The 27193-nt window shown below is 53.0% G+C and overlaps 1 protein-coding gene across 1 annotated transcript in view; it reads right to left on the bottom strand.

Annotated features, from left to right (window-relative positions):
- GRIK3 (glutamate ionotropic receptor kainate type subunit 3) overlaps positions 1 to 14085 on the bottom strand; it is a 245663-nt gene extending 231578 nt beyond the window's left edge. Inside the window, exon 1 of the mRNA XM_027537803.1 lies at positions 13971 to 14085. Within this exon, the coding sequence (XP_027393604.1) occupies positions 13971 to 14085 (115 nt within the window). The remainder of the gene's footprint in view (positions 1 to 13970) is intronic.
- Between the last annotated feature and the right edge of the window lie 13108 nt (positions 14086 to 27193).

Below are 27193 nucleotides of genomic sequence, written 5' to 3'. Positions count from 1 at the left end.
CATTTACCCAAGCTTCCCTCCTTGTTCAGAGGCCAAAGCCAATTCTTCAGACTCTATCTTTCTAACACTCTTAGCCTCCTATGGCCTTGGCTTCAAGTCCAGGTGTTTCAGCCACTCTCAGTACCCCAGTGATGAGCAAACTCTCCCTTTCTCTGAGGCCTGCTGAGGTCACCCATGTCATGATTTTCCTAGCTGGGGAGACCTTTGTCAACACCCAGTCTGATCACAAGTCTTCTCAGACACATCCAGGTGGTGGAGCACTTGGTATGGCTGGGGTTCTTTGGGGAATGCCACAAAGCTGTGACACATTTAATTCCTGTCACCTGAACAAGGAGTAATTTTATTTACTAGCAGAAAATACGGCTCTATTATAGATATGCAGGGCTCCACGATTCAAGAAATAATAACACACAAAATACTTTAAAGAAATCACATTTAGTGGGATAAAAATACATAACACAAGCCTACTTACCAAATGCAATGTGAAAGATGATGCTGACAAGCTGAGCAAAGACGCTCGGTATCAGGTGTGATATTTGACAATGGAATGTTCATTCATTTTGTCATCTGCTACTGCTCCTGAGCATACAAGCCGTACAAGGCACCAAAGGTTTAAGAACAATTTACGTGAGAGAGAGAAAAAAAAGGAGAAAATTCTATCCATTTGCTCCATTTTCTTTTACTGTGAGCTACTCTATTTGAACGACCATAAATAATAGTTCTTACTAGTCTACTGTGTACCTGCTAAACACCTCAGTCTGGTTTATGAACACCAGAGTCCTAGAGGAATAGCATTAGGAAAAAGAATGCCTGTTAAGCAAGACCTTACAATAACCACATTGCCCCTACTATAAGAATCAGCATGCAAATGGTGCCCACTCACCACCCCCAGGGCTTGGCTGCTCTCCATGGTGCTGAACACAGAGGCTGGGGTGAACCTTAATTTCCCTGCTGCTCCCCGGACAACACAGAGTGTTATCACTGTCTAGGAGCTTTTATAAACACACATGCATCTGATTTGTATTTCTCCCTCAATGTGAAAACGGTTTCGTAGGTCTGTTTTGCAACACTGGAAAAATCTAGTCTCCTTCTCTCTCTTAAGACTGTAAATTTAAAGCTTCAAATGTGTGCATGTTTGTGTGTGTAAGATAGGAAAGTGGATGGGATTTTCTTAATGGACTGGGGGTGGTGACCAGAGACCCATGTTTTCATCTGATTTTTCCATGGCTCACCAAGGGATGTAGCACAAGTCATTTCCCTTTTTCATCTCTCAATCTGTGATAAAAAAGATTGGGGCAGGTACTGACTGTAGCTCTGACATTCAGAGTTTCTCCACCTGTGTTCTGGCTCTTTCAGGGACTCAGAGACTGTCAAACAGGATGACCTTGCCTAGCCTCCTCCAGCACAGAAGATTTTCTGGATCCAGAGGAAGAGACAAGGCTTAGCTTCTCTTGTAAGAAGCCAGGGATTCAATCTCTCTCTGCTCAACTCTCCCCCCAGCCCTCACTCCCCATGGACCAGCCATAATTCAGCTAAACCTGAGAGTTCACCCATATTTTATTTACTGATTCGATGTTACGAGACAAGTAAAATAGACGGCTGTCACCTCTATTAAACTGGGCAGGAAAAACGGCCATGTAGGCAACAGGCTATTTCTGCTTATAATGTGTCATCTGTTTCCTTGGGGGAGGGAAGCAAGAAAGGGGAGGTCCTAGTCTAATGGGAGAGCCCAGTCCTGTCACGTTCAGCGGGGAAGCTCAGGGTTGCCCTGCAACCTGTCCCACCCCCACTCTCAGCTACATGGTAGACGGGTCAGGCCAGCCAGTGGGAAACTACTCTGATTCCCCCGTGATCCAAAGTAAAGTCACTGTATTCACTCATCAGACTTGGGTAAAGAATGGCTGTTGAACCCCAGTTTGGGAAGCCTATGCTAGAGAAGCGAATCTTCAATTGGTCATCTCTTACAAGTACACAAACACACACACACACACATGCACACACTCTTGCTCACCAGACTCAGGGTGGATGGCATTTATACTCTCAAAGCTAAATGGCCCAAGCTGACTGTCTATAGAGCCTGAATCTCCAGGTTTAACCGTCAACACCTCACTTTACACAAAGCTGTCATGTAGACCTGCTGTCTACACATCCTAGCAGGATCCTGTGATGTGGCATAAACAGGAAAAGGGGAAGCCTGACCTATGGCCGGTGACAGCGCAAGTGGTCCAGCCACAGTTCTGCCTGGCAGCTGCCCTGAGTAACCTGCCTGGTGAGGCTGGAACCGCAGAAGTTCTCTTTTACGGTTCAGCTCCCAGAGGGAGCAGCAGAGATGCTGAAGGACAGACGGGAAGAGGAGAGGGCTGAGGTCAGAAAAGACAGGAGGGTCATGGCCTTTTCTTTTGCCTCTTCTTGAAGTCGACAGCTTGTGCCTTTCTCAAGAGGAGAATCATCACGATAGGAGCCAGAAAATGGATGTAAAGACCAATCCTAGGCCCAAGAAAGAAAGATCCATTCCCCTAAACACTCCAGCTCTGCCCAATAGACCCCATAGGAAAGGTCTTGGCGTAGAAGGTGCTGAATTGATAGGGCAGAAGACCACCATGGACAGCATTAGAACCCTGACTTCGTGGAAGAATCTAACAATGTCTTTCATGAAATCCTTGCTGGCAACATGGAAAAAGTGTTGAGCTGAATGACAAGGCTGCTAGATAGACTTATATTCAACCTGTATGTATCAAGGCATTCATTTATTTAACAGATGGTTATCAATCACCTACTATGTACCACACGTGGTACTAGGTGCATTGGGCAAAGTGGTGAATAAGTCAGTTGCAGTCCACACTTGTCTCTAAGATTTTCTAAGAAAGCTTCTCCGTGAGGTAACCACGAATTACAATCTAGTAAGCGCTATGACAAGGGAAGTTCAGGATGCTGTGGGGACTCATAATAGGAGATGGAAGTCAAGAAAGGCTTCCTGGAAGAAAATATATGTTTGCTGAGACCTAAAGTTATGACCAACCTAGATAGCATATTGAAAAGCAGAGACATTACTTTGCCAACAAAGGTCCGTCTAGTCAAGGCTATGATTTTTCCAGTGGTCATGTATGGATGTGAGAGTTGGACTGTGAAGAAAGCTGAGCACTGAAGAATTGATGCTTTTGAACTGTGGTGTTGGAGAAGACTCTTGAGAGTCCCTTGGACTGCAAGGAGATCCAACCAGTTCATTCTGAAGGAGATCAGCCCTGGGATTTCTTTAGAAGGAATGATGCTAAAGCTGATACTCCAGTACTTTGGCCACCTCATGCGAAGAGTTGACTCATTGGAAAAGACTCTGATGCTGGGAGGGATTGGGGGCAGGAGGAGAAGGGGACGACAGAGGATGAGATGGCTGGATGGCATCACTGACTCGATGGACGTGAGTCTCAGTGAACTCCGGGAGTTGGTGACGGACAGGGAGGCCTGGCGTGCTGCGAATCATGGGGTCGCAAAGAGTCGGACACGACTGAGCAACTGAACTGAACTGAACTGAACTGGAAGGATGACTAAGAAGTTAGCCAGAAAGAACAGCAAGAGCAGAGGTTGAGTGTAAGGGAAGACATAGTGACTTCTAGGGACTTGGATGTTCAGTTCAGAGGAGCAGGGAGTGTGTGTGAGGCAAGGAGGGACAGCACATGAGCCTGCAGATATCAACCCCAGCAGTCGTAAAGGGCCTGAAAGCATGAAGAAGCCAGTAGGATTTCAACTCTGGTTAAAGTGTGGGTGGTGGATTCAAGACCACTGAATAAAGTCGACAAACTCTGACACTGGTCATTTCCTGCCTAATGCGTTGATGGCATGGATAGATGAAGTGAAGGCAAGCATGCTCATCCAAGGCTCAGAGGGCATGAAGCATGCCAGACAACAGAAAGGGAGGCACAAAAGCTTCACTGTCCAGACCCATGGTTCTCAACCACAACCACGTTGCGGGCCCATAACCACTTACTTCTCTACCACAGACCCCTGGGGGGCAGTGGGTGGGAGGTCAAGGAGGAAGAAGAGCTTCCTATCTAAGGATAGAGAGATGGGAACAGGCTTTGGTGGTCCAGAAACAGCGAGCAAGAAAAACTGCCTGAAGGTTCAAGATAGGATTTACCAGGGATAAATGACAGGTCCTGCCTTTAGGCTCAAAAGATCAACTGCCAAAGAGAGGATGAGGGGAGTGGTAGATCAGCAGCCATACCTGCGGAAAAGATCTTGTGATCTCATGAGACCACCAGCTCAGTATAAATCAACAGAGTGAAATGGTTGCAGAAAAGGCTGAAATAGTCTGGGGGTGTATAAGCAGACACCAATGCTGAGACGCAAGGAGGGGATGAGCTTACTGTTTTCGATACATAAGCAGGACTGTGGTTGGCTCTGGACACCACACTGAAAGAACTGGGCGTCACAGGTCTGGAGAAATGCCTTTACATTTCTGTGGGGTTGACTGTGTGCCAGGGTATAAATCCAAACCAGATGCAGGGGGGCAGGGTGAGCATAATAGTAAGAATGATGGGTAACATTTATTGAGAGCTTACAACGGCTATGGTCTAAACATATTATGTGCATTAACTCATTTAATCCTTATAAATGAGGATTTATAAAAACCCTGTAAGGCACATGTTACTATTATTATTATGAGAGATTAAATAATCTGTCCCAGATCACTCAGGTGGGAAGTGATGGAGGCAGTCCTTAAACTCAGGCTGTCAGATTCCAGAACCTGTGAGCTTATCCACAATGTTAGATTGCTAAAATCTATAGAGAGTTTGTTTCTCTGGTGGCTCAGATGGTAAAGAGTCTGCCTGCAGTGCAGGAGACCCAGGAAGATCCCCTGGAGATGGAAATGGCAACCCACTCCAGTATTCTTGCCGGGAAAATCCCATGGACAGAAGAGCACTGGTCGCAGAGTAGGACATGACTGAATGACTTCACTTTCTACTTTCTACAGAGAGCTTCCTTCGGGCCAGCCATGTTAATTTTCACAATGATCCCTGGAGGTCAGATCTGTTGCTATCCCCATTTTACAGGTGAGGAAGTCGAGGCTTAGAGCAGTTAAGTGACTTACCCAAAGTGACACAGCATGGAAGGAAGGAATGAGGGTTCAAACTCAAGACAGATGGATTTCAGAACCTACACTGTCGACGTGTAAGTCACACTACCTTCCCTGGAACTGCAGGAAAACCAATTTTAGGGCAAATTTTGCAACAAAGATTGGAGTGGGCCAATACGTTTGCGAGAAAGAACAAAGCACAATCAAATAGTGGTGAGTTTCCTGTTATGGGTGGTATTCAATCAGAGACTAGATATCCACTTACTGGGGGTGGGGGAGGGGTCCTCCAGTGACTTAGAACAGTGGTTCTGAAAGTGGAGGCTGATGAGCAGCATCAGCTTCATCTGGGAATCCATTAAAATGCAAATTCTCAGGCCTCACCCCAGACCCACTGAATCAGAAGCTCTGGGGGTGGACCCAGCAGTCTGTAGTTTATTGAGCTCTCCAGGTGACTCAGATGCATGTTAATATTGGAGAAGCAGAGGCCTAGACTGACCCCTGGGGTTCTTTTCAGCCTGGATTCTGTGATTCTTCACTGTAAACAGGAAATGTGATGCCTGGAGCCCTGGGAAGGCCCTGGCTCCCTGCTCCTGCTTTTCCGCCCAATTGGGCAGGCTTTTTGGAATAGCATATTTCAGTTCTGCAAAGCAGATGCAGGAAGGCTTTGCAGAAGTCTCCCTCATTCCTATATTTAAAGAGCTCATCTCTGCAGTGGTTCTGAGAATACTCTTAACCCCCTTCCAACACAGTCTGTCTGCATCGGTCCCTTTAAAAGCATAAGATTTCATTGTCTCCCATGGATGGGAACCCTCTTCACACAAACTGGGGTCTCAGCTCCTTCTCCCTCATCTTTTTCCCTCTGTCTTCCTTAACCCCCATTCAGCATAGCACCAAAGGATTTGGAGTGGAAGCTGCCACTCTCCCCAACCTCACCGCATTCATTATCTTCCATCTGTAAGATCACCATGGGATTCACTCCATGGCTTCATTACCTGGAGTCTCCCAGCAGAGCCAGCAGTGCCTATCCCCTGGGGCCCACTCTCTAGCCACAGACCCTCTCTAGAATTCACCAGCTTGCTTCAGGAGCAAGCTTGGACTCCCCATCCAAGAAAAACTGATCAGGACTCCCTGGACCAATCCCTCAAGAGCATCCCATAGCCAGGGTCTTCCCAGCTCTGAATACATGCAAATCACATTTCAATCAAAACACTGCAAATGTAGGGAAGAACCAGAACCTCATGGGCTTTGGGTGTGTGACAAATAACAGGCCAGGAGGTGTCTGGGAGCTTTGGGAATACAGGAGCATGCTAGGAAGAGTACCCCTTTTGCTCCCTAGCATGGCAGGTAACTGTCACAGGCTGCCGGAGACATCCATTCCATTGCTGGGTATGTGAGAAATGGGCAAATACCCACATATTGAGCTGCAGGGGGTACTGGTTCCATGGTTGGCACAAGGCACATGGTTGGCACAGGCAGAGGGCAGATAAGAAGCAGATAGCTTCACAGCTCAGAGTCTGAGGGTGGAGACAGAGCCTCCATCCTTGGGGAATCTTTTTCTCCTTAACATTTATTAAGCACCAAGTTCTGTGCCAAGAGCTTTATATACTTTATTTCCTTTAATCCTCACAACAGCCCTGTGAAGACCCTAGGAGTTTCAACAATATGAAAATTTTATAGGTCAAAACCAGCTGAAAATGGTTTAACCCAATATTAATAATTCTACCTCGTTGATGAGGAAATGGAGGCTTGGAGGTGAAGTGACTCACCTAAGGTCTCACAGCCAGCACCTTAGACTCCCACTCAAGCTCAGATCCACCACATTTCATCAAACCTGAGACATACCGTCATGTTTAAAGGTGCCAAGAAAGAAAAAATCCTGCAAGTAAACTCAAACCTGATGTGAGATCCAGACTGATTTCAGAAATGTGAAAATGTTGGGGGAAGAGTTGATGTTAGAATCAGTGAGATATATTAAGTGACTCACAGAACTTCTCTGTGAGAGAAAGCCCTAGACAAATCCACAAACATAGCTACAATCAAGGTCAGTGAGCATTAGTGAAGAAACTGCAAAGGTCAAAGGAAACAAGGAGAGGAACAGGGGAATGCAAGCTCTGTGGGGAGCAGAAAGCCTGGCTGGAGGTTAGGTAGTGTGGACTCTGGAGGTAACTGGAAATAAACCAAAGTGCGGTGAGGGTGGAGAGCTCTGGGGTGCAGCACCTTTGAAGTGTGGCTGAAGGGAAGGAAAGCAAAATCAGAATGACCTGCTGTCCTCGGGTCCCCTGCCCTCAGTCCAGTCTTCTCTGATCTCCCAATCACACTCAATCAAGGTTTGGTTTCTGGAGCACAAAGAGAAGCGGAAGAAAACAGGGACTTCAGAGGAAACACAGGTGCTAATAAGCATAGGCCAGCGAGGCATCTGGAGCACAAAATTTAAGGAGGCGCTCACTGTCACGGTCAGTCAGGCAAGAGCATGGCCACCATTTGAGAGCCTCCTTAAATCCTGCTTCCTGGCGGCCACACTCCCCTGACCCCAGTCCCACCCAGTTTGTTGGTATTAGACTCCTCTCCTCCAACAAAAACAAGAAGAAATGCTGATCTTGGAATGGAACAGAATTCAAGCTTTTTTGAAACGATATCCCATCTGTCTAACTCTATGAAGCAAGCAGTCTCATCCCATTTTACAGATGGGGAAACTGAGGCCCTGGAAAATAATATGACCCCTCCTATCATGCTTGTTCCACATCTGTCACTTCTGCAGGGACTCTAAGCAGGGCAGTTTCCCCTACTTCCAGAACAGGTCAGTCCCCGGCAGCCACCATCATCCCAATCTCGCCGTGCCCCCGGAAGAAGGAACATGGTGCAGGAGAAGAGTAAGCATGGATTTGCCTGTGCTCTGGCAGAGGTGGCATGGGAAGGGGAATGGGCAGCTCTTGCACCCAGGTCCCTGCACCCCACCCAGTGTCCATGGGACAGCAACATGTTCCAGGGCCCAGCGTCAGTGGACCTTACCCTCTGATGGTCCACCAGTCTCAGCTCACAGCAAGGCAGGCTCTATTTAGAAGGTCAAAATGTGACTCTTGCTTAAAAACAAAATGACCAAACAACCTATCAGCCTGGAAAGGATGTTGGAGGGGAGATGGGGTGGGGAAGGAAGGGAGGACAAGAGCAAATTCACTGACCCCCTTTCTGGCCAGGCCACCAGCTGAAGAGCATGGAGGGAGACACAAATGCAGAGCCCTGGGCTTTCCTCAAGGCTCTGATGATGTCTTTGAGGACAGCCTGCGGGCTGCCAAGGTGAACTGTAGGCTGGAGCTCCCGGAGAGCAGAGGGATTCCTGTGGGTGGACTGGCCACACCCAAAGGAGTGTCCCACCTTGATTTCTGACTCAGATTAAAGAATTAAGCAGAGTCCAGAAGCCCAGACAAGGTGGGGTATAGACATGTAAGGATGTACATCACATGTGCAGGAGGGGTGGGAAAGACCAAACATCCCTTTCCTCTCGGGAAAGCTTATCTACCACTTGGTCCATCTACAAGGACAGTCTGATGCTGAACACCAGTTACTGGTAGGTTTCAGTGTCACAGAGCCCATGCAATCATCCCCAGAGAAAGCCTAACAGCCCAGGACTCTGAGGCCACACTCAGCACCCAGAAGCACGGTGGTGGGGCGCTACACTCAGCACCCCTGAGTATCAGTGCCTCCCGTCTTCCGACTACACAGACTACACAGTAAAAGCGCAGGATCTGGGGTCTGGCTGGTGAGAATTCTTATCCTGCATTCACCACTTACTGGCCACGTAATCTTGGGTAAGTGACTTCACTAAGCTTAGTTTCCTCATCTGCAAAATGAGGACAATGTCTGCAGGCAGGATTGGTGAAGCCTAAACCAGATGGGGAAGGAAAAAAATATGCAACAGCTACCGGTCTCAAGCACTTACTAGTCACACTACTAGTCATTCTTTGAAAAGCACGGTGCTTGGCAGCTAGTAAGTGCTCAGTAAACCAGGGCCATTATATTTCGATTGTGTGTTGTTCCAGACCCAGGTGGGGTCCCAGGCAGGAGATGGTACAGCCACCTCAGCACAGGCACACTGCCCCCTGGTGCTCACGCGGTGGAATTGGCGCCTGCAAGAAGAGCAGCCAGCCAACAAGCCCAAGGCCGGTCTGCGTCTGCACCAGGCCCACCCTTGGCCCGTCTGTCCATCAGAGCACCTTGGCAAGGACACGCCAGGGCCTGCTGAGTGCCGGCCCCAAAGGGAGGGCTCTGCTCCTGGACTTTCAGTTCTCTCTGCTGCCAGGCAGGGCCTGGGGAGCCCCTCGGTTCCCTCTGGAAGGTCCTGAGCAAGAAAGGCTGGGGCTTGGGCAGGGGGAGGGGGGGGCAGGTAGAGGGAAGGTGGGGGTGAGGACGTGCAGGCTGAAGCAGTGTGGGGCTAAGGCAGGGGCAGGTGACTGTAACAGCCTGGAGGAAGCCTGGCTTCTGCAGATCAGAAACGGTCCCAGCAGTGGAGCACAGCCAGGTGCTGCCCTGCATGGATATCCCAAGCAGCCCTAAGCCCTGAGCCTCCCCTGCATATGACCTTGCACCCCCCACCCCTGAGGATGCGGCCGTCCTAGAACCCACAGTGCATCTGTGCCTCTTCCCCCGACCCCCGCCAAGTGGGCTCTGTTTCCTGGGGACAGGACAAGGGGCCTGTGGGAACGGGGGCTCAGGGGCCCTCACAGACCCCACAAAGGAAGCAACCAAGCAGCTTTGCGTTTGGAAGGGTGGGAACGAAGAGTCGCTCCGCAAAGCCCAAAAGAAAGCAGTGGGTTGGACTTCTGAAGTCAGCTATCATGCTGGCGGCAGGGGGACCCGAGTGACCTTGGGAGGGCCTAGTCGGGACGCTGTGCTGGCTCACCCCGCATCAGCCACCTCTAAAAACCCCGGATCATCCTGACGTCAAAAGACGGTTTAGCGCAGTGCGAAGCAGGCATCAAGAAGAAATTATAAACTCCAGCTCGAGAAGGAGGGAAGCCCGGGCTGACAGGAGCAGCTGGGCTGGAAAGTGGAGGCAGAAATTCCTCAAGTTAATGCTTTCTAAGGCCCCTCGGGCCACTCCCAGGTCTTGTCTGAAGCTATTTACTTCCAGGGGGAAAAACCCTATTGATCTTCATTCAGTGCCTGTCTGCTCCAACACGGCCGCGATGTTTCAGCGCATCACCAGTCACTGAGAGAAATTTCTCATTGTTTTACACACAGCGGCTCCCAAACTCAGGAGATGAACGTTCAGGACCATTTGGGTGAACTGATGGCAGGGGATGCAGACAGGACTGACTTGGGGAGGGGACCTCATGCCCCTGGGACTGACTGCAGTGTCCGCTGGGCTTCCCCGCCCCAATTCCAGGCTCAGAGTCACAAAACTCTGTTTTGCTCCAAGTGTAGATGCTCCGAGAGTCTGCCCGATCCGCCCACCTTCCACCCCGCCACATACACCTGCTTTATGTCTCTGCAGTCATTTGGCTCTGAACCTCCCCCCGGCTGGCTAGAGATCACCACCATCCGCTGGAGCCCCTCCAGCTAACGCCACCACTGTCTGGTTCCCTTCTCAAATGCTAGGCGGCCCTCGATTCTACATGTATGTAAAACAAGGGGAGATCTAGACACAAAACCTACCAAGGCATTGACAGTCCCCATCAGCCCACACTAAAAGGAAACCTAAAATCACAGAATATCCCAAGCATCATGGCCAGCTCAATAGTTTACAGGTGAGGAAACTGAGGCTCCGGGTTGGTGGGAGAGTGTGACTTGACCAAGATGGCTCAGGAAATTGGTGGAAGGCAGAGTAGAAAACCCAGGCCTCCTGGTTCCCAGCCCAAGGTCCCTCCACATCAGTGTCTAGGTCTAGTAGCCAGGAAATCCAGGTCCCCACATGAGGCCACAGAAGCACTGGAAGGACCCACGCATTAAGCTGCTTTCCGTGAGTTAAGACTAGGATCCATCTGAACAATAATAACGATGATAATAATAATAACAAAATGCTGAACAATATGTCTTGAAAATCTTCAACGAGCAACACTTGATAACAACACACAGAATACATCTTCCACATATTCATATAAAATAATCAATGATCATTTTTTTCCTGCAGACTACAATCCAATTACTCTCTCTCCCTCGCTCTCTCCCTCACTCTCCTTTGTTACTTGCAAACCATCCAAGCAATCAATGCCTTGACCTCTCCCTCTGATAGACACAATTACAAAAAGACAGAGCAATGCAATTCATCTATTCAAGACGGATTGTTTGAACACTCTGTCACACTGCTGAGCTATCCATCTCCTTGTCTAAGAGGAAATTTAAGCCCCCAAAAAAGGCACAAAGAGAGGGGGCGGGTACGCTGCTCCCCAGTCCAGAGAGCCCCTTGCACACCTGCAGGAAACCCCTCTCCTGGGCTGGTGCTAGGCGACGCCTGCCTACTGGAGAAGGATTCGGCTCCCAACACAGCCAGCGCAGGCACCCATCTTGGGAACCAGAACCATCCAGCACACCCAATTTCCAGGGCCTCAATTCCTGTGGCCCCCGCCAGAGCCCTGAGATCTCAGGGCTGGAGACAGAGAGAGAAAGGAGAGGGCATTGGGCCCAGCCAAGGTGTTGTGTTTAGGTTTCAACACACGGTTCTCTGTGTGTGTGTCTCTCTCAACACACCACGTCCACTGCCCTTGGCTCCTGCTGAGACTCCAGCCTGGGCTCAGAAGGAGGCAAATTCAGCTCCCCAGGGAGCTCCAGAGAAACCCAGGGATCTCAGAGCCTACCCATCCTCCATCCAAGCTGGCAGAGCTCCGGAGGTCACGTTTGGCATTGGCACAGCACCCCAGTCCTCGGGCTGGGAATCAAATGGGGCAGGGCTCTTGGATATAAATGGCTTGGGCCGACACGCTAATTAATCCTGGGGCTTAATATGAAGAAGATTAGAAGAGAGGAGGGCTTTGCCATCCTTAATTGCATTATTACACGCTGAACCCAAGAAAGGGCGGGCAGGCTTGGGGCTTCCCCTCAGGGCAGTGAGGAGTCCCCCGGTGAAAGTCAATTTCACGGTAAGAGGAAGCGGGTGAGGATACATCATCCCGCCCCTCCTCAGTGCATCCTTGCCTGGCTTCCCTCACCTGCTCTTGTCTTCCTGGGCCCCCAAAGACCACCACCCTCTGACTCTGGGATTTGAGAGTGCCCCTCCCACCCCTGCAGGGGAAGGAACACAGAAGAGGGAACTGCAATGCGTGGGCTGGGTGCAGAGCACCTTTTGGGTCCCCCTCTCTTCTCCCAAGGGCACCCTATCAATCAGGCCCCTACACACACACACACACACACACACACACACACACACACACACATCAAAAACAAACAAACAAACAGAGGGAATAAAGGAAGTCCTGGCCCACTACTAAGGGGCTGCCTGCTCCTGGAACGGTGACCAAACAGGTCACTGGGACAGGCAAAGGTGCAGAGATAGAAACAGTATTTGTGGCTTGCCTGGAGCAGTCTGGGCTGCAAAGGGTTAAGCCTGGTCGTGAGGGCTGTCCCCAGAGTCGGGTGCTTGGATTCCTCTGCCTCAAATATCTGCCTGCTGGGGTCCTGGGCAGGAACAGGAAGACCCCAGCGTGGGCAGAGCTGAGGACTGTGTTCTACCCTCGTCCAGATGTCCAGTTCAAGAGGACCTGGAATCCAGGGGAGAGCAGGGAGGAGAGAGAAGGGGTTTCTGATTGCCTCCTAGGAAAACCTCAAGTACGGAAGCCAAGCTCGATATCGGTTGCCTGCACCCCGTCACGCCGCGGGCAGCCCAGAGTCCGCGCCTGGATTAGAGCCACAGGGGAGGAAGGCGGCCCTGGCTCGGCAGAGCCAGATGCTGGTGGGGGCGCCTCGCGAACCCAGGCGGCCCAGGTCTCCCGCCTGGCGGCGGGCGCAGGGCCTGCGTGGCCGAGGCTCCCGCCTGGCCAGGCCGGGCCCAGCCCTGGCGGTCTCGGGCCTGGGACACGAGCCCCTCCACCCTCTCCCCCGCCACCACTCTCCCTCCCCGCACAGCCCTGAGCGCTGCCTACGGGATGCCTGGGGCGGCCACAACAAAGTTAAAGCCCCGAGTAAGAGTCCCTGGCGAGAAGAGACGCGGAGACGCGAGAGCCTCAGAGCCGCGCGCAGACCCGCCAGCCGCCGCCAGCTGCTGAGGGATTTCGGCTAACTTTAAAAAACCGCTGGCATCCCTCTCCTCGCCTTCCCTGCTTGCGCCGGTCAGGCTCTGCGCTGCCCCAGGCGGGGGAGAGGCCTCTGCCGCGATGGATGGCTGGAGCGACCGCGGGAGGGGGCGACCCTCCCCTGCCCCGCGCAGCGGGGCTGAACGGGGGCCACCGAGGCCGAGGGCGGCCACCGGGAGAGGAGACCGGCCGTCCTCGTCTGGCGAAGCCGGACCCTGCTTCCCCGCCACGGCCGCTCGAGCCCTGCCCCAGGTCGAAGCGAGGGGCCCGCGGGAAGCGGGGAGAAACAAGAGAAGTTGGCGCCTTCCCCAGGGTTCCCGCTTCGCGGAAGAGCCAGGTCCCAGAACTCGGTCTGCGGCCGGTCCTGCTGGCAGTCGCGGGCAAATGCGCCCGCGACTCAGGCTGGGACCCGACCGCTTCGCTACACTCCGCCGTCTGGCGGTCCAGGAGCGCGCCAAGGGCCCCTCGCCCGCCGCAGCCCAGCTGCTTCCTTCCCAATAAGTAAGGCCCGTGACCCCGGCTTGGGAACTTTGTCCTCACCGGGTCGAGCTTCTGGTGGTCACCCGGTCCCGGCAGACCGCAGAGACGTTAGGAAATCTCTTGGGATCGCGTTCAGTGGCCCCCGTTCCCGCCCCCGCCCGGGCGCACGGAGACCCTCGGCTCCCGGGAGCCCTTACCGATCCGGATGACGTGGGGCATCCCGCGCGAGTCTGGGATCCAGAAGGCGCACACGAGGAGCCCGGCCCAGTATTCCCAAACCAGACTCCCGAGGCGCCGCCAGGGAGCGGTCATCGTTGGGCGCCGCCAAGCGTGCCCGGGGCGCGGCCGTGGCGGGCTCCCTGGGGCGGCAGCTCTAGGCGCGGGCGCGCAGCAGCCCCCGAGGCGCCGCCTGGCCCAGCAGCCCGGCTCCTGAGCGCCGCTGCGAGTGGGGGGCGCCCCGCGGCGCCGCGCACATCTTACTGGGGGGCCGCCCCGCCGGCGCCCGCCCCGCCCGGCTGCCGCCCACGGGCCGCCCGCGAGCGATGCTCCTGGGCTCCGCCCGGGCTCCGCTCCGACTCAGCTGCGGCTCGGGTCGGCTCTGCTCCCGCGCGGGCTCCCACCTGCCCCGGCTGCCGGGCGCTGGCAGGCGGGCTGCACGCGCGTCTCCGGCCGCTCCTCCTCCAGCCGCGGCGGATGCTATCGCCCGGGCTCGCACAAAGCCCCGGAGTGGAGTTGCACGCGCGCACACACTCCCTCCCAGCCCCCTCCCTCGCGCCCTGCCTCCCGCCTCCTGCGCCGCCCGCGCTCCCTCCGCGCACTCCCCCGCGCACACACATTTCACACTCACACCCGCCGAGGCGTACACTCGCGAGCTCACACCTGCGCAGGGGGCGGGGAAGGGGGCCCGGGACCCGCTTTAGGGGGACGCCCGGAGAACGAGGACTCTCCTCGCTTCTCAGACGTCCCCATCGGCCCTGCGGCCCCCGGTCCCCTTCGACTGCGAGGGCACGGAGCCTGGGAGCCGGGCGTGGAGCACGAGAGCTGGCACCGCGAGCTGGGAGACGGCGGCAGCCTAGCGGCCCGACCAGCTGGAGGAGACGCGCCCGCCGGGAGCAGAGGGACCCGGAGCCCGCCGTCCGCGGAGTCTCGCCTTCCAGTTCCCACGCAGCCGGCACTGGCTGGACGGCAGCGGCCGGGGACTGACCCAGGAGCCGGTTTCCCTCCCTAACCCCCATTCCTCGTGGAAGCAGAGTTAGAGTTGGGCCCGGGACTCGAGGGAGACGAAATTCCAAGAGGATCGTCCAGCACTGCACTAGGGGAGCTGCAGGAGCTGGTGGGGGTGGGAGAGCCCAACCAGACCCTCTGCTGTGGAAAACTGGACTTGACCGTGCACCGCCACTACGGGGTTTTCGGAGGAAGATGGCTTAAATCCTTAGATACGGAGGTGCGGCTGAGATGCACCCTGGTACTTCGCATCTCTCCTCTCCAACTCTGCAGGAGGACGGGCCCCCCTTCCCCATTTCTCCTGAGAAAGAATAAAGAGAAACTGTAATTTTCCGTGGGGGTGGAGCAGGACCCGAGGGGGAGCATGCAAGAAAGGGTTAAAAAAAAAAAAAAAAAAAAACCTTGTTTATTAGCAATAATAAATTTTTTTTCAAGTGGCGCTGGGTGTCGAGGGAAGAGAAGAGCTGTGGAGCGAGTCTGGAGCAGGAGGCTGCGAAATACGCAGTTAGGCGAGTTTAATGACCTTTTTGACAGAGACAAAGCGGTGCCGATACAGTAGATAAATAAACGAATCTGTCACCGGGCAGCGGCTAGGCTGTGTGTGAATTTATTTTTCTCATTTAAATAATTTCATCTATTCCATCATTCCAATCTCTCCCATTTGCCAGCTGTCTGGTAACAGCATGGCCCCCAACATCTGAAAAACAAATCTTTAATTTTCTTACAAATAGACTATGAGTCAGGCTCTATCTGGCTTGTTAATTTCCCGGTCTTTTCTTTCCCTCCCCGTCCAGGCATAGGAAGCATTGTGTGGGGACGTGAGTATTACAGCATGGCCAATCCTGATGACTGGGGGAGGCGGGGGAGGTACTCTCTCCCTCTTAAAATGGAGGCAACCCTGGAAGGAGCAAGAAGGGAGATTCCCAAGGATTTCCTCTCCAGAAGGGAAAGAAGTGTGCAGGTCTTGAGGACATCCTCAAAGATCTGCCAGCAAATGAAGGTTGCCTTTTTTTTTTTTTTGCCAGACTTTGGGCCTTCCTCACCCTCCAGCAGGAGTGGCTGGTTTCCCAAGCAGCCACTGAAAAATGTGGCCCAAGGGACCAGAGGGAAGGACATGCAGACCAGAGCCAGAGAAGCAGCAGCTGCCACCTCTTGATAGAGAGTTACGGGCCCCAGTGGGCACCGTCAAGGAGGACGTGCAAGAGAAGGAAGCAGAAGGCCCCACCCTCTAGGGTAAAGCTGAAGGCACCTCTTCAAGAGTGGACACCCCATTCCCAGCACTTAGCAGCTTCCACAGCTGGTTTAGTTGTTCCAAGGAACCAGAAAGTCCTGGCTGATGACTAAAGAAGGAAATTCCAGTGCCCTGCGAGGGAAACGGAAAAGGCAATGGCAGGATCTGAACTCAAGGCAATGGATGTAAGGTTAAAAAGGCATTGCCAACAGTGTCCAAGAAGAAAAAAGAAAAAAACAAGAAGGCAAGCTAACCCAAAAACCTTTGCAAGCTGCTTGGTACTTACCTTCCTAGGATGTTTTTGGTAAAATTTCAGCTGGGCCCTGAAATGGCTAGGGGCTAGGGGAGGAGGGGTGAGCCGGGATGCTAGGTCTGTATTGGTTATCCTGCAGGCAGCCTCTTGCCATGAGAGGGGCAGGGAACAAGTGACCTGGCTGGAAAACCGAAGAGCGGAACTTGTAGAGGTGTGACTGCAGGCAATGGGTAGGTATGTGCCCTGGACCAGAACTCTGGGAAAGGCCAGTGGTGACAGAGGGATGAAGGGTGAGGAGCAGGAGGAGGAGAAGCAGTAGCTCCCAAGAAAGAGATTGGCCCTGGAGAAGCACGTGGGGGAAGGCAGAGGGGCAATCTGAGGACCCTGGGGCTCGAGGGTGTGGCCCTGCAGCCCCCTCAGCACCCCCAGGGAAGCAGTATCCACCAGGCCTTGCTCCTGCCGCATCCCAGAGTGGGCGGGAGTCAGCCAGCACAGCAGAGGGAGGCTCTCCTCTGCTGCCACGTTGGCTGTGTTGGGAAAAGTCTCCAGCTGCAGAGGCTGTGGGACTCAGTCCATGGGCCTGGAAATCCTGCTGGAACCGTGGGTCAGCGGGAAGCTGGCTGCCCCCAGAGGGGGACCAGGCCTTATTCTGGACCTAGCTGCAAGCCATTTTGTTATGCAGAGGTCTCCCCAAACTGACAGCAGCTGGCTCCCTCCCAGTCAGGGGAGGTTGGGATGTACTACAACAAAAACAACAGCAATGATAATAATGACCGCTAGTATTTATTACATGTTCTCTGTGTTCCAGACGATGTACCATTCAGCGACCCTTCTGTGCATCATTCGTCTAACCATCTCCCAGCCCTCGGTGATAGGATCTGGTTGATTTTTGCATTTTACTGTTGAAGACTCCGAGCCTCAGAGGAGTCTGGGAGGTCCAATGTCACACAGCTAGTGTGTGACCCTTCTCCTGCCCCTCCCCTCATCCCCTCCCAATCTCCCTCTTTCCCTTCCTTCCTCCTCACTCCTAATTTCTTCCCTCCCTCTAATTGTATTGGCCATCACTGCCAGGCTTTGTGGGTGGGAAGCCAGGGCCCCCACCTGGGCCCATCTGTATCCTAAGCTTGCGGGCCTGACCCTTGTCCTGTCCCGCCTGGACCGAGCAGGGGACAGGCTCTAGCAGAGGACCTTCATCACCGCCTATGCAGACCTACTGGGCTTCTGGCTGCTTATAGAAAGGCTGAGGGTGGACTAGGATTTGAGTCCTTCAGTAGAGCAAACTGGGGAGCTCCACTGTCCCCAGCATGCGTCAGGAGGAACCTGCAGCCCCCTGTCTCTGCCGTCGTGCACCTCTCCCGGCTGCCTTGCCACCAGCAGGCACCAAGGCTGGCACGATCTCAAGCGGCATCTCCGGGGATTGGGAGCCACCAATCCTGGCTTCTTGAATTGTTGGTAAACAAGTCTATCCCACCAGCCAGGCCTCCGCTCCTCGCTCCCCCACGAGGCAGGCAGAGCGGATTTATGAGGCCTCCCAACCTCATTCAGACTAATGCAGCTTTTCATTCCAAAATAAAAGGGGCCGCTGTCTGAAAGGACAAGTGCTCCTGCATTTCATTAACATCCCTGAAAACGGCTGAGCTGGCCCAAGTCGCTGCCAGCAAGATTCATGTCTCCTACCGGCTCACAGGTGGGGATGGGGGAGGAGGAAACCCTAAGCTGCAGGGCCCCTCCCGAGTGCCTCCCCTGCTTCCCCCCAGCGGCGGGAGGGCTCCCCCAGTGATGGCCAAGCGGGCCCATTGGAAGAGTCCCCTGTGTACGTGTTTTGTTTAGACTGATCCACTCCAGCTCTCAATCCCCCCACAATCACGGTGAGTGATGGGGCCCTGGGCTCGAGTTACCGAGATTCATGATCTCCGCTTCCCCAGGAAACCATGGAACACAGGCGTGTGGTTGCTGAGTGCAGATTCCTAGGACGTGAGTGCCCTCTGCCGAAGCCTGCCTACCTTCATCTCCCTTCAGACTGCCCGGCGGGCAGGCTGCAGGCAGGCTCTGGCCACTCCCCTAAGTGGCAGCCACTAGCCCGGTGCGTGCTCAGGGAGCCCTGATGAGAGTTCGGGGAGAAATTAACCTCACCCCCATCTCAGCCTGGAGGGTGGCCAGGACAGAAAGCTGCCAGCCCTCGCTTGATCTTTGTCACCTTCCTGAACGGCAGGCAGGAGGAGGGGAGGCCTCCCGCATCCCCACTTCTCACTTAACAGCATCCTCCCCTCGGCAAAGTCCACCTGTACCAACTTCCAGGGCCAGGCCTCAGTGCTTCTCAAGATGCTGTGACCTGCCTTTTGCTTCAGGGATGGGCACCCTTTTGTCATCCTGGGTCGTTTGTCCCTGCTCCGAGAAGGAAAAAGCACAGAGCAGCCGGCTGCCACCTGAGCAAGCAGCAAGCCCTGTGAGAGTTGCATCACCTTAAATTTTTGTCAACAGTCAAGCGAGTTCATTCCCACTGAAGTCAATTCCTGTGTTTATTGTCAGTTTAACCTGCTGCTGCGAGTTATTTCTCAGCAGTCAGGGGGACAGGTAAGCAAACCACCAGAGATCTGTTATTTTCCTGACACCTGCATTTCAATAGTTTGGGTGCAGTTCTGGGGGCGAAGTAAATGCTAAGGCAATCCTGTTTGTATCTATGCATAATGGAACAGTCTCCAGTGGTTCCAAAGCTGAGGGGGGATTCTGGTGCACAGCGGGAGAGGAGGAGAGGAGAACTGCCCATCAGAAACCATCCCCTTCCAGGCCCTGTTACCAAAGGTAGGGAGGAGAGTCACTCAGTCATTCCCTAATTAATCTATGTGTGAGATCCCTTGGTCACCACTAGACATTCATATGGTCACACTAATTCATCCATGTGTAAGATCATCCACTCGTTCACTCATTCATTGACTCATTTACTCAGCCCCTTATGCATTCATCCTCTCATCCATTCAGTCATTCCCAATTCATTCATTCATTCAGTCACCTAAGGACTCCTTCACTAATCCCTCACTCATTTGCTCTTTCAGCCCTCACTCATTCATTCATTCATTCACTTTACCCACTCACTCACGTATTCATGCCTTCATTTAGTCATCTACTCTTTCATTCAGGCACTCATCAGGCATTCCGTTGTTCACTCCTCCATTCATGTATTCAGTCCTTTGCTCAATCACCCACTTCCTTAAATACTCACACATTCATCCACTCAGTCACTCACTCATTAACTGCCATTCATGTGCTGCCTCCCCACCAGCCTGGGCAGCCACTGCCTGCTTCTCTTGTCCTCAGCCTTCAGCCTGAGCATCAAATACCACCCAACTTTATGGTACAGCCCAGGGTGCCACAGCACTGTGCTGAACTCACCAGTTAGCTACCCAAGCTTTGTGACTCCTTCAGAGCACCTAGCTCCCTGCTTTATCATGAAATTCAGGAAGCTTCAGGATTGAGCTGACCTACCTGACCCTGGAGATGGTCTGGGCATTTGACTTGCCAGTGAAGACCAAGGCCCAGAATGCCCCAGAGCCAAGGCCTGATGATGGATGTAATGTTAGAGGTGCCCCTTGATGACTGTAGCCTGCCAGGCTCCTCTATCCATGGAATTCTCCAGGCAGAAATACTTGAGTGGGTTGCCATTCTTTACACCAGGGGATCTTGATCCAGGGATTGAATCCGGGTCTCCCGCATGGTGGGCAGATTCTGTACATCTGAGCCACCAGGGAAGCCCAACTGTGATGCCACCACACCAAGCCAGAAGCCACACTGGCTTCCATTCACATGATCTTTTTGTCCTTGAAATAACCAAAAGATGAAGAAATGAGCTTAAAGGAACCAAATAACTTGAGAACAAATTACTTGCTGGGGCTGAGGGTGGGGCAGAAGCAGGCATGTACTTGGCTCAGAGAGTAGATGGTCAATTGAATGATGGGAGACTAAACGAGTTCGTGAATGAATAGGTGAGAGAAAGCAGATGAAAGAACAAGTGAATGAAGAATGAATAAATACATGAATGACCTGTGCCCAACAGATAAGTAGCAAAACTGAGCTTTTGACTCAAGTTTCTGTAGTTCAAGTCCAGTGCTCTCTCAGCTGCTTGACACCCTGCTCCCACACCCTGACCTTGTAGGGTGTAATAAGAGGTGGGATAAAATTAGAGCATAAGTCAGCCATCAGTAGATTTTTCTGGAGAAGTACCTTCTTTGGAGGCTGCGGTGAGCAGTCCTGTCTGCACCTGTGCCCCCACGGGCAGGAGGCTGCCGTCATCCCTCCTCAGAGAGCGAGAGAGCGAAACATGAAAATCCAATCACCGAGCGATAAGAAAATAAACAAGTGAACTTCTCCAAGTTTGCCAGACTTCCTTGCCCGAGGCCAGCTTAATTAAAGTTGATGTAGAATTTTAAAGTGGGAAAATAATTAGGGCAAGTGGTAGAAAAGAGAGGAAGGAAAACATTGTTCTGTTTTGTGTTTTGCTCCCTCTTAATTATGCCACAGACTGTCTCTCCCGTGGATCCCATCCCAAGCCCGCCCTCCGCCAAGATTCCAGCAGGTGGTGCGCTGTGTGAGCGGCGCGGGCACACCTGTGCCTCTCCGCCATGCAGGTATGGCGCTGCTCTGCCCGCAAGACAGGCGAGGCGGCAGGCAGCCAGGCTGGGAGTGGAGAGGAGCACGTGCCCTTGGGTGGAGGGCCCCGGGGAAGGTGGGGATGGCAGGCTGTGGGGACAAGACGCTGCCTCCCTGCCCCAGGGCCAGAGGGGTGTGGCCACTGGGTCCCCAGCTCGCCATTGATGTCAGATCTGGGCTCTGATCCAGACAGTCTCAGCCCCCACCTCGTAATACAGAGGATCTCCGGGGATATAGCCCCTATCCAGCCTGGATCTAGGACGAGATTTTCCTCCAGCAACTGTCAAAGGCGGAAGGAAGTACTCCTGTTTGTGTGCAGAACGGGGCTGGGGGTGGCCAGAATTCCAGCTGCAGCCGGTGCTGGAAATCCAGCTCACCTCATATCATATCTGAACACTCGGTGCGCTCTGCTTTTGTGCTGGTCTTCCTTCCGGTGTCTTGTCCCCGGCAAGGAGGGCGAGGAGAAGGAAAGCACCAGCCTTAGGGGGCTGGTCAGATGCAGCCTGGAACGAGGAAAGCTATAGGCTCCTCTGGCGGAAGGAGAAGGGGTAGATTCCTCAAGATTTCATTGAACGAAGCTGGGCAGGCGAGTGCGAGAGCGCACCTGTTCCTGGCGCTTTGCATACACAAACACTTGAGTACAAAAAGATGCTTGTGCTACTGTAGACAAGCACAGACTGGCACACTCAGCTACTGGCATCCACCTAGTACTAGCGAAAGTGGGAACTGAAGCCAGGCAGCTGGCTTCACATGTGCCCTGTCTCTTGCCAGATGAGTGCCCCTGGGCAGTTTACCTTATTTTTTGTGCCTCTCTTTCCTGTCTATAAAATGGGGATAATAATAGTATCTGCCCAGCAGGGTTGTTGTCAGCATTAAATGAGTTAATACATGTGATGTCCTCAGAAATGTACCCAGCACACGGTCAGGGCATGTTATACTTAGTGATGAACTCTCCCTTCTTCATGGACATGTCAGACACCTGAGTCCACCCTGGGGGAAAAAATAACCCTCTTTCCTGCAAGCCTGCAGTACACACGCGCGCACCTCGCTCCGGGCCCCCAGGGTTCACTGGATGTGTGTGAGTGGGAGGGGCTCCGAGGAATGAGGCAGGTCAGGCCATTCCTCTGCTCCCCTCCCCCCACTCACTCCCACTATGAGGACAGCACCCACCGAAGCTGTGTGTGCACTGGGGGTGAGTCTCTGTGTTCATGCAATGGGCAGGCTGGCTGCCAGGGGAACGGAAGCCTAGAGCTTGATCCCCAAACCTGCTGTCAGGTTTGGAAAACTCTCCAGGCTCCCTCCTCTCCAGCAAGCCCCCACCCCTACTCACCTGGGCTTCCTGCTGGTCCTGTCCTTGGTGATGTGCCTGAGCCCTCTCTGATCTCAATCCAGGATCTTCTGATCCCCAGGAGTACTTCCCAGCCTGTAAGAGACATAATTCAGAAGATTCCATTTAGAAAGAAAACACACCCTTCCCACCTCATTCAGAGCAGGGAGCCTTCAGAGATTTCAGGGAGGGCTGGGGGCCCCAGGCCCCAAGCTGTGAATACTGCTGTGCTCCCTGTGGACAGAGAAAGGCAGCTGCAGATGAGAGTAGGGAGAGGAGGCTCGGGTGGGAGCCCTGGCCTGGGGAGGGAGGAGGCCAGGCTGCAGGAGCCAGACCCCGCTCGGTGCTATCTCTCAGGCACCAGGAAGACAGAGCGATGGGGAAGCAGGTTCTGCCAGTCAATTAATCCCAGGCTCCCCTCTTTTACCTGGGTTGTGTTGGGTTGAGTAAACAAGACAGGCGCCAGTGGCCACAGCCTCATTTCTCTGATTCGGCTTCATTTCATTCTATTGACTCAGCTGGCTGAGTCCCTTTGCTCTCAACATGTATGTCCATCCCTTCCAAGTACCAGGGTGCTCAGAGATACTCAGAGAAGCCCAAAGCTCTGAGCAGCTTGAGGACAGATGAGAACCAGGGGATGGGGACAGAGAACAAGATTCAGACACTGGGGACTCTGAATGGCCCTCTGGTTCTCCCTGCCAAGTGCAGGAGGTTCCCTGTACATTAGGTCACTGGGGTCTTGGATGGTGGCCCCACAACAAAGCAGCTAGGATGGGACCCTGGCTGGCTGTTTATGTGGCTCTCTTGGGTGCCCCCTGAGAGAGCCAGTATGTGGGATGTAACCTAGGAAGTCAGGAGCCCTTAGGCAAAGAGTTATTATCTTCCTGATTTTCGATCCTGTGGCCAGAGACCAGGACAGAAGGACAGGGGTATGGACAAGAATTCCACAGTTTCTGGTGGGGAGTTACATACCAGTGAGCAAAAAATAGAAACAATTTTCCAGACAATTCAAGGAAAAGCACTTTGCACCAATCACACTTCAAGCTAGTTCTGAATATCTGCACAGCTGCTTCCCTCATTCATTCGTTTGTTCTTTTTCAACGAGCATTATTGGCATGGGGAGACCAGGAGGCTGAGGTGACGTGGGAGGACCACATGATCACAGGTGGGGTCCATGGGATAAATGGTGGAGGTCAAGGGGCACAGGGCGTGATGAGGAGATGCAGGAAGGGATTGTGGGGGTCACAGCAAAGGACAGAGGAATACATGGAGAGTTTGAGGAGACAGATGAGAACTTTAGAACCCCCAGAAGGGACAAACGAGGGGTCATCTAAAGTAAGAGCTCCTGGGACTCAGCCAAGAAAGACGGGTAGGAGGTGTGGTGACCCAGGGAAGAGAAGAAGGGCGAGGTTGGGGGTTGGGAGGCAGACCCTCCCCTAGAAGCCACTCCCAGCCTTGAAGAGGAGAAGAAACACAGATGAAGACTGATGTCAGGAGCAGGGAGAGGGACAGAGAGGAAGGAGGGGGAGGAGATGAATAAATTTGCGGTTGGCCAAAAAGCTCTTTCCGATTTTTCCATCAGATGTTACAGGAAAACCTGACATCTCTTAGCAGAGGCTCCCCTGGTGGCTTAGCTGGTACAGAACCTGCCTGAGAATGCAGCAGACACAAAAAAGAGACGCAGGTTTGATCCCTGGGTCGGGAAGATCTCCTAGAGAAGGAAACGGCAATCTGCTCTAGTATTCTTGCCTGGGAAATCGCATGGACAGAGGAGCCTGGTGGGCTGCTACAGTCCATGGGGTTGCAGAGTCAGAGACGATTGAGTGTGCATGCACACATGCAGTATCTTAGCGAAAGCAGCTTCCGAGCCAGTAGGAGCAGAAGGCCAAGCTTAGCATCAGCTCCTGGGAAGATCTTTGCAAAACCAGGTGCCTGGGACCCCACCTAGGTGCTAAAGTGCCATCCACACCCCACACAGAAAGGAAGCCTGGGCAGTGCATGCACGGGGCACCCACTGTGCGCTGGATGACCATGTATCTGTGCCCCTCTGTCTGCCTGCCTTGGAGGAGCTCTCAGGGCCCCTGGAGAGCCAGGCCTGGAAGCAGCACACTCCACGATGGGTCCAAGCCCTACAATAGCAGGTGGGCTGGGCTGGTGCCCGAGGGAGCCACGGAGGAGGGAGAGCCCTCAGCGAAATCCAATAGCTTCCTTGATAAAGATGAGAGAGCAGTTTAAGCCCAGCGAAGCGGCCTCAAATCCAGGCGATCTGGCACAGACTGCTGCAGGATTTACTCCACCATCACTGTCCTTCTTTCCCCCCAGCTTGCCCACCAGCCCTGTGGTTCTGAGTTCCCTGCCTGAGCCCGCCCTGACCTCCAAGGCTGAGCTGTCTTACAGAATCACCTGGGGGATTTTTTAAATGATGGTTTTGTTGAGGTCCGTTTACATGCCCTAAATTTCATCTGTTGTAAGTGTACAATTCAATGATTTTTTAGTAAACTTAGTGGTGCAACCATCCCCATGATCCAGTTTTAGAATATTTTTTATCCTCTCCAAAATATCCCTTCTGATCTGGGGGACTTGGACTCAGTGATTCTGGGGCAGGCCTGGGAATCTGTATTTGAACAAGCATCCTGGGGCATTCTGGGACTATGGTGATGTTTGGGAACGTACTGAGTCTAAACCACTGTTGGAGAGATCAGTCCCAAGTGCACCCTGCAAATAGGGTGTTGCTCTTCTGCTCAAACCCTCCCCGTGGCTCAGGGAGAGGTATGTTAGATGGAATGGTGATATGAATTCAGTGGTAATCAGATACATTTATTGGTTCTTGCTGTGTGCCAGGCACTCTATGGTTTTTCACTTTTTTGATCTACACAACTTCCCTGTAAAGTAGGTACTATTATTCACTCCGCTCTACCAATGAGGAAACTGAATGAGGTGCAGGTAGAAGTGGTGAGGCCAGGTTTTGAATCCAGGCCACCTTCTCCAGGTCTCTTAACCTCTAGACTACATCACCTTTCATGGACTGTGGGCTATTTTCCTCTCTTCAGCCGTCTCCATGGCTCCCCTCCCCACCCTCACCTGCCCCCAACCCCTCTCCACTTCAGCCCAAACAGGCCACCTCCCTTTCCATGCCTTTGAGTCTTTGCACGGACTTTTCCTAATACCTAGATTTTCCTGTGCCCTTTTCTCCCCTGGGAATTCCTAGCTATGCTTCAAAACCCAAGTTCAAGGTCAGCTCCTTTGTGATCCTTTCTAGAACTCGCCCAGAGTTAACTGTTCCTGTTGCTGTTTTTCCTGCACTTTGCACACATCTTGTTTAAGGAGTGGCTCTTCTTATGCTATAGTTCATGCTGGGTCCTAGTCTGTCTCCCCACCTTAATTGTGAACTTCTCTGGGTGGAGTGGGTGGGCAGTGTCTGCTTTATCTCCATCCACTGCATATCTACCGTGCCTGGTGTCTAAAATAGGCTTGTTGATCAGCAATGGTTCAGCCAGGACCAGGAGGTAGGGCCCTGGGATGCCGCCCTCCCCTCTCATTTTAGCCACCAGCCCCAAGGGTCTTATCCTGGGGCATCAGGGCCTCCTCTTCCTGGGTCACAGCTGCCACTTTTGAAATTGCAAACACTGTATGATTCCAAAGGCCAAGGCGATGTTGTTTATTCTCCTCTGCATCCTGAGCGCTACCAAATGGTCTGTTACATAGTGGACATTCAGTGAATGCTTATATGAATGAGTGAGTGTGTGAGTGAGTGAGGCCCCATCCTCTGGGTTCTTTGACAAGGACGCTGTCTGGCTCTTTCCACTTAAAGATGCCTGAATCTTTCCTAACTCCACTTATGCAGGAGGTTAATTCAAGTGCTTTCCAGCTTAGCAAGCAATAAACAATTTGGTGTTGTGGAGAGTTGTTCTGCATGTCATATTTATGGATCAGAAGGGGGAGGGGCCGAGGGCCGTTATTAAGTTCAGTGTTACAGGGAACGTTACATGTCCTTCCTTAATTACTTTCTTCCCTTTAATTAGATGGTGGGGAGGTGGGTGGGGAGGGCTGTCCCAGGGAGTGGGATCGAAATTCACAGCAGAGATGAAAGGTGTTGGTGGCATCCTGCTATTTGATAGGACAGAAGTCATGTGCAGGATCAGATGAAGGAGGAGGGGGTCATCGCCTTTCTAGAGGCCCCTGCAAACAGGGAATGGAGAGCTTTGTTCACTCCCTGCCGTCTCCATGGTCCCTCTCTCCAGAGGCCCTGTTTCTGCACCCAGTGCTTTCCCTCCCAGTTTCTGTTTCCATGTTCTGGGAGCTGATCCAGCCTCCTTCCTGCTACACACACCTCTCTCCCTTCTGAGTCCACTCAAAGGTCACAGTCTAAGCTGCTCTCAAGGACACACAGCCCTTTTTGCAGTGGTGCAGCCTGGAGACCCTGGTCACCTATTCCCCTGGTCTGGCTGGCCAGAAGCTTGAGAACAATGCCTTCTCCCCAGCAGAGGTCCATCTCTCTGTCCCCGTCCTTCCTGGAGCACCCCTAAATCCGCCCCCTGGAGGCATCCAAACCAAGCAATACTATGTGCAGGCAGAGTACTCAGTGCTTCCCATTGACCCCATTGATCAGCAATGGTCCCGCTTGGTGACTCTGGGAGCCCTAACGACAACCCTTGCTGAGTGGCTGGCCCTTGGTGCACAGAGAAGAAGCAGTAGCAGCAAACGCGTGATGTCCTCGAATCTTTCCTTGGCACCACTGAGG

The sequence above is a fragment of the Bos indicus x Bos taurus genome, chromosome 3 (genome assembly GCF_003369695.1).
Source record: "Bos indicus x Bos taurus breed Angus x Brahman F1 hybrid chromosome 3, Bos_hybrid_MaternalHap_v2.0, whole genome shotgun sequence".
Taxonomy (NCBI): Eukaryota; Metazoa; Chordata; class Mammalia; order Artiodactyla; family Bovidae; genus Bos; species Bos indicus x Bos taurus.
The sequence above is the reverse complement of the archived record's forward strand: the minus strand, read 5'-3'. Positions and strand labels throughout refer to the sequence as shown.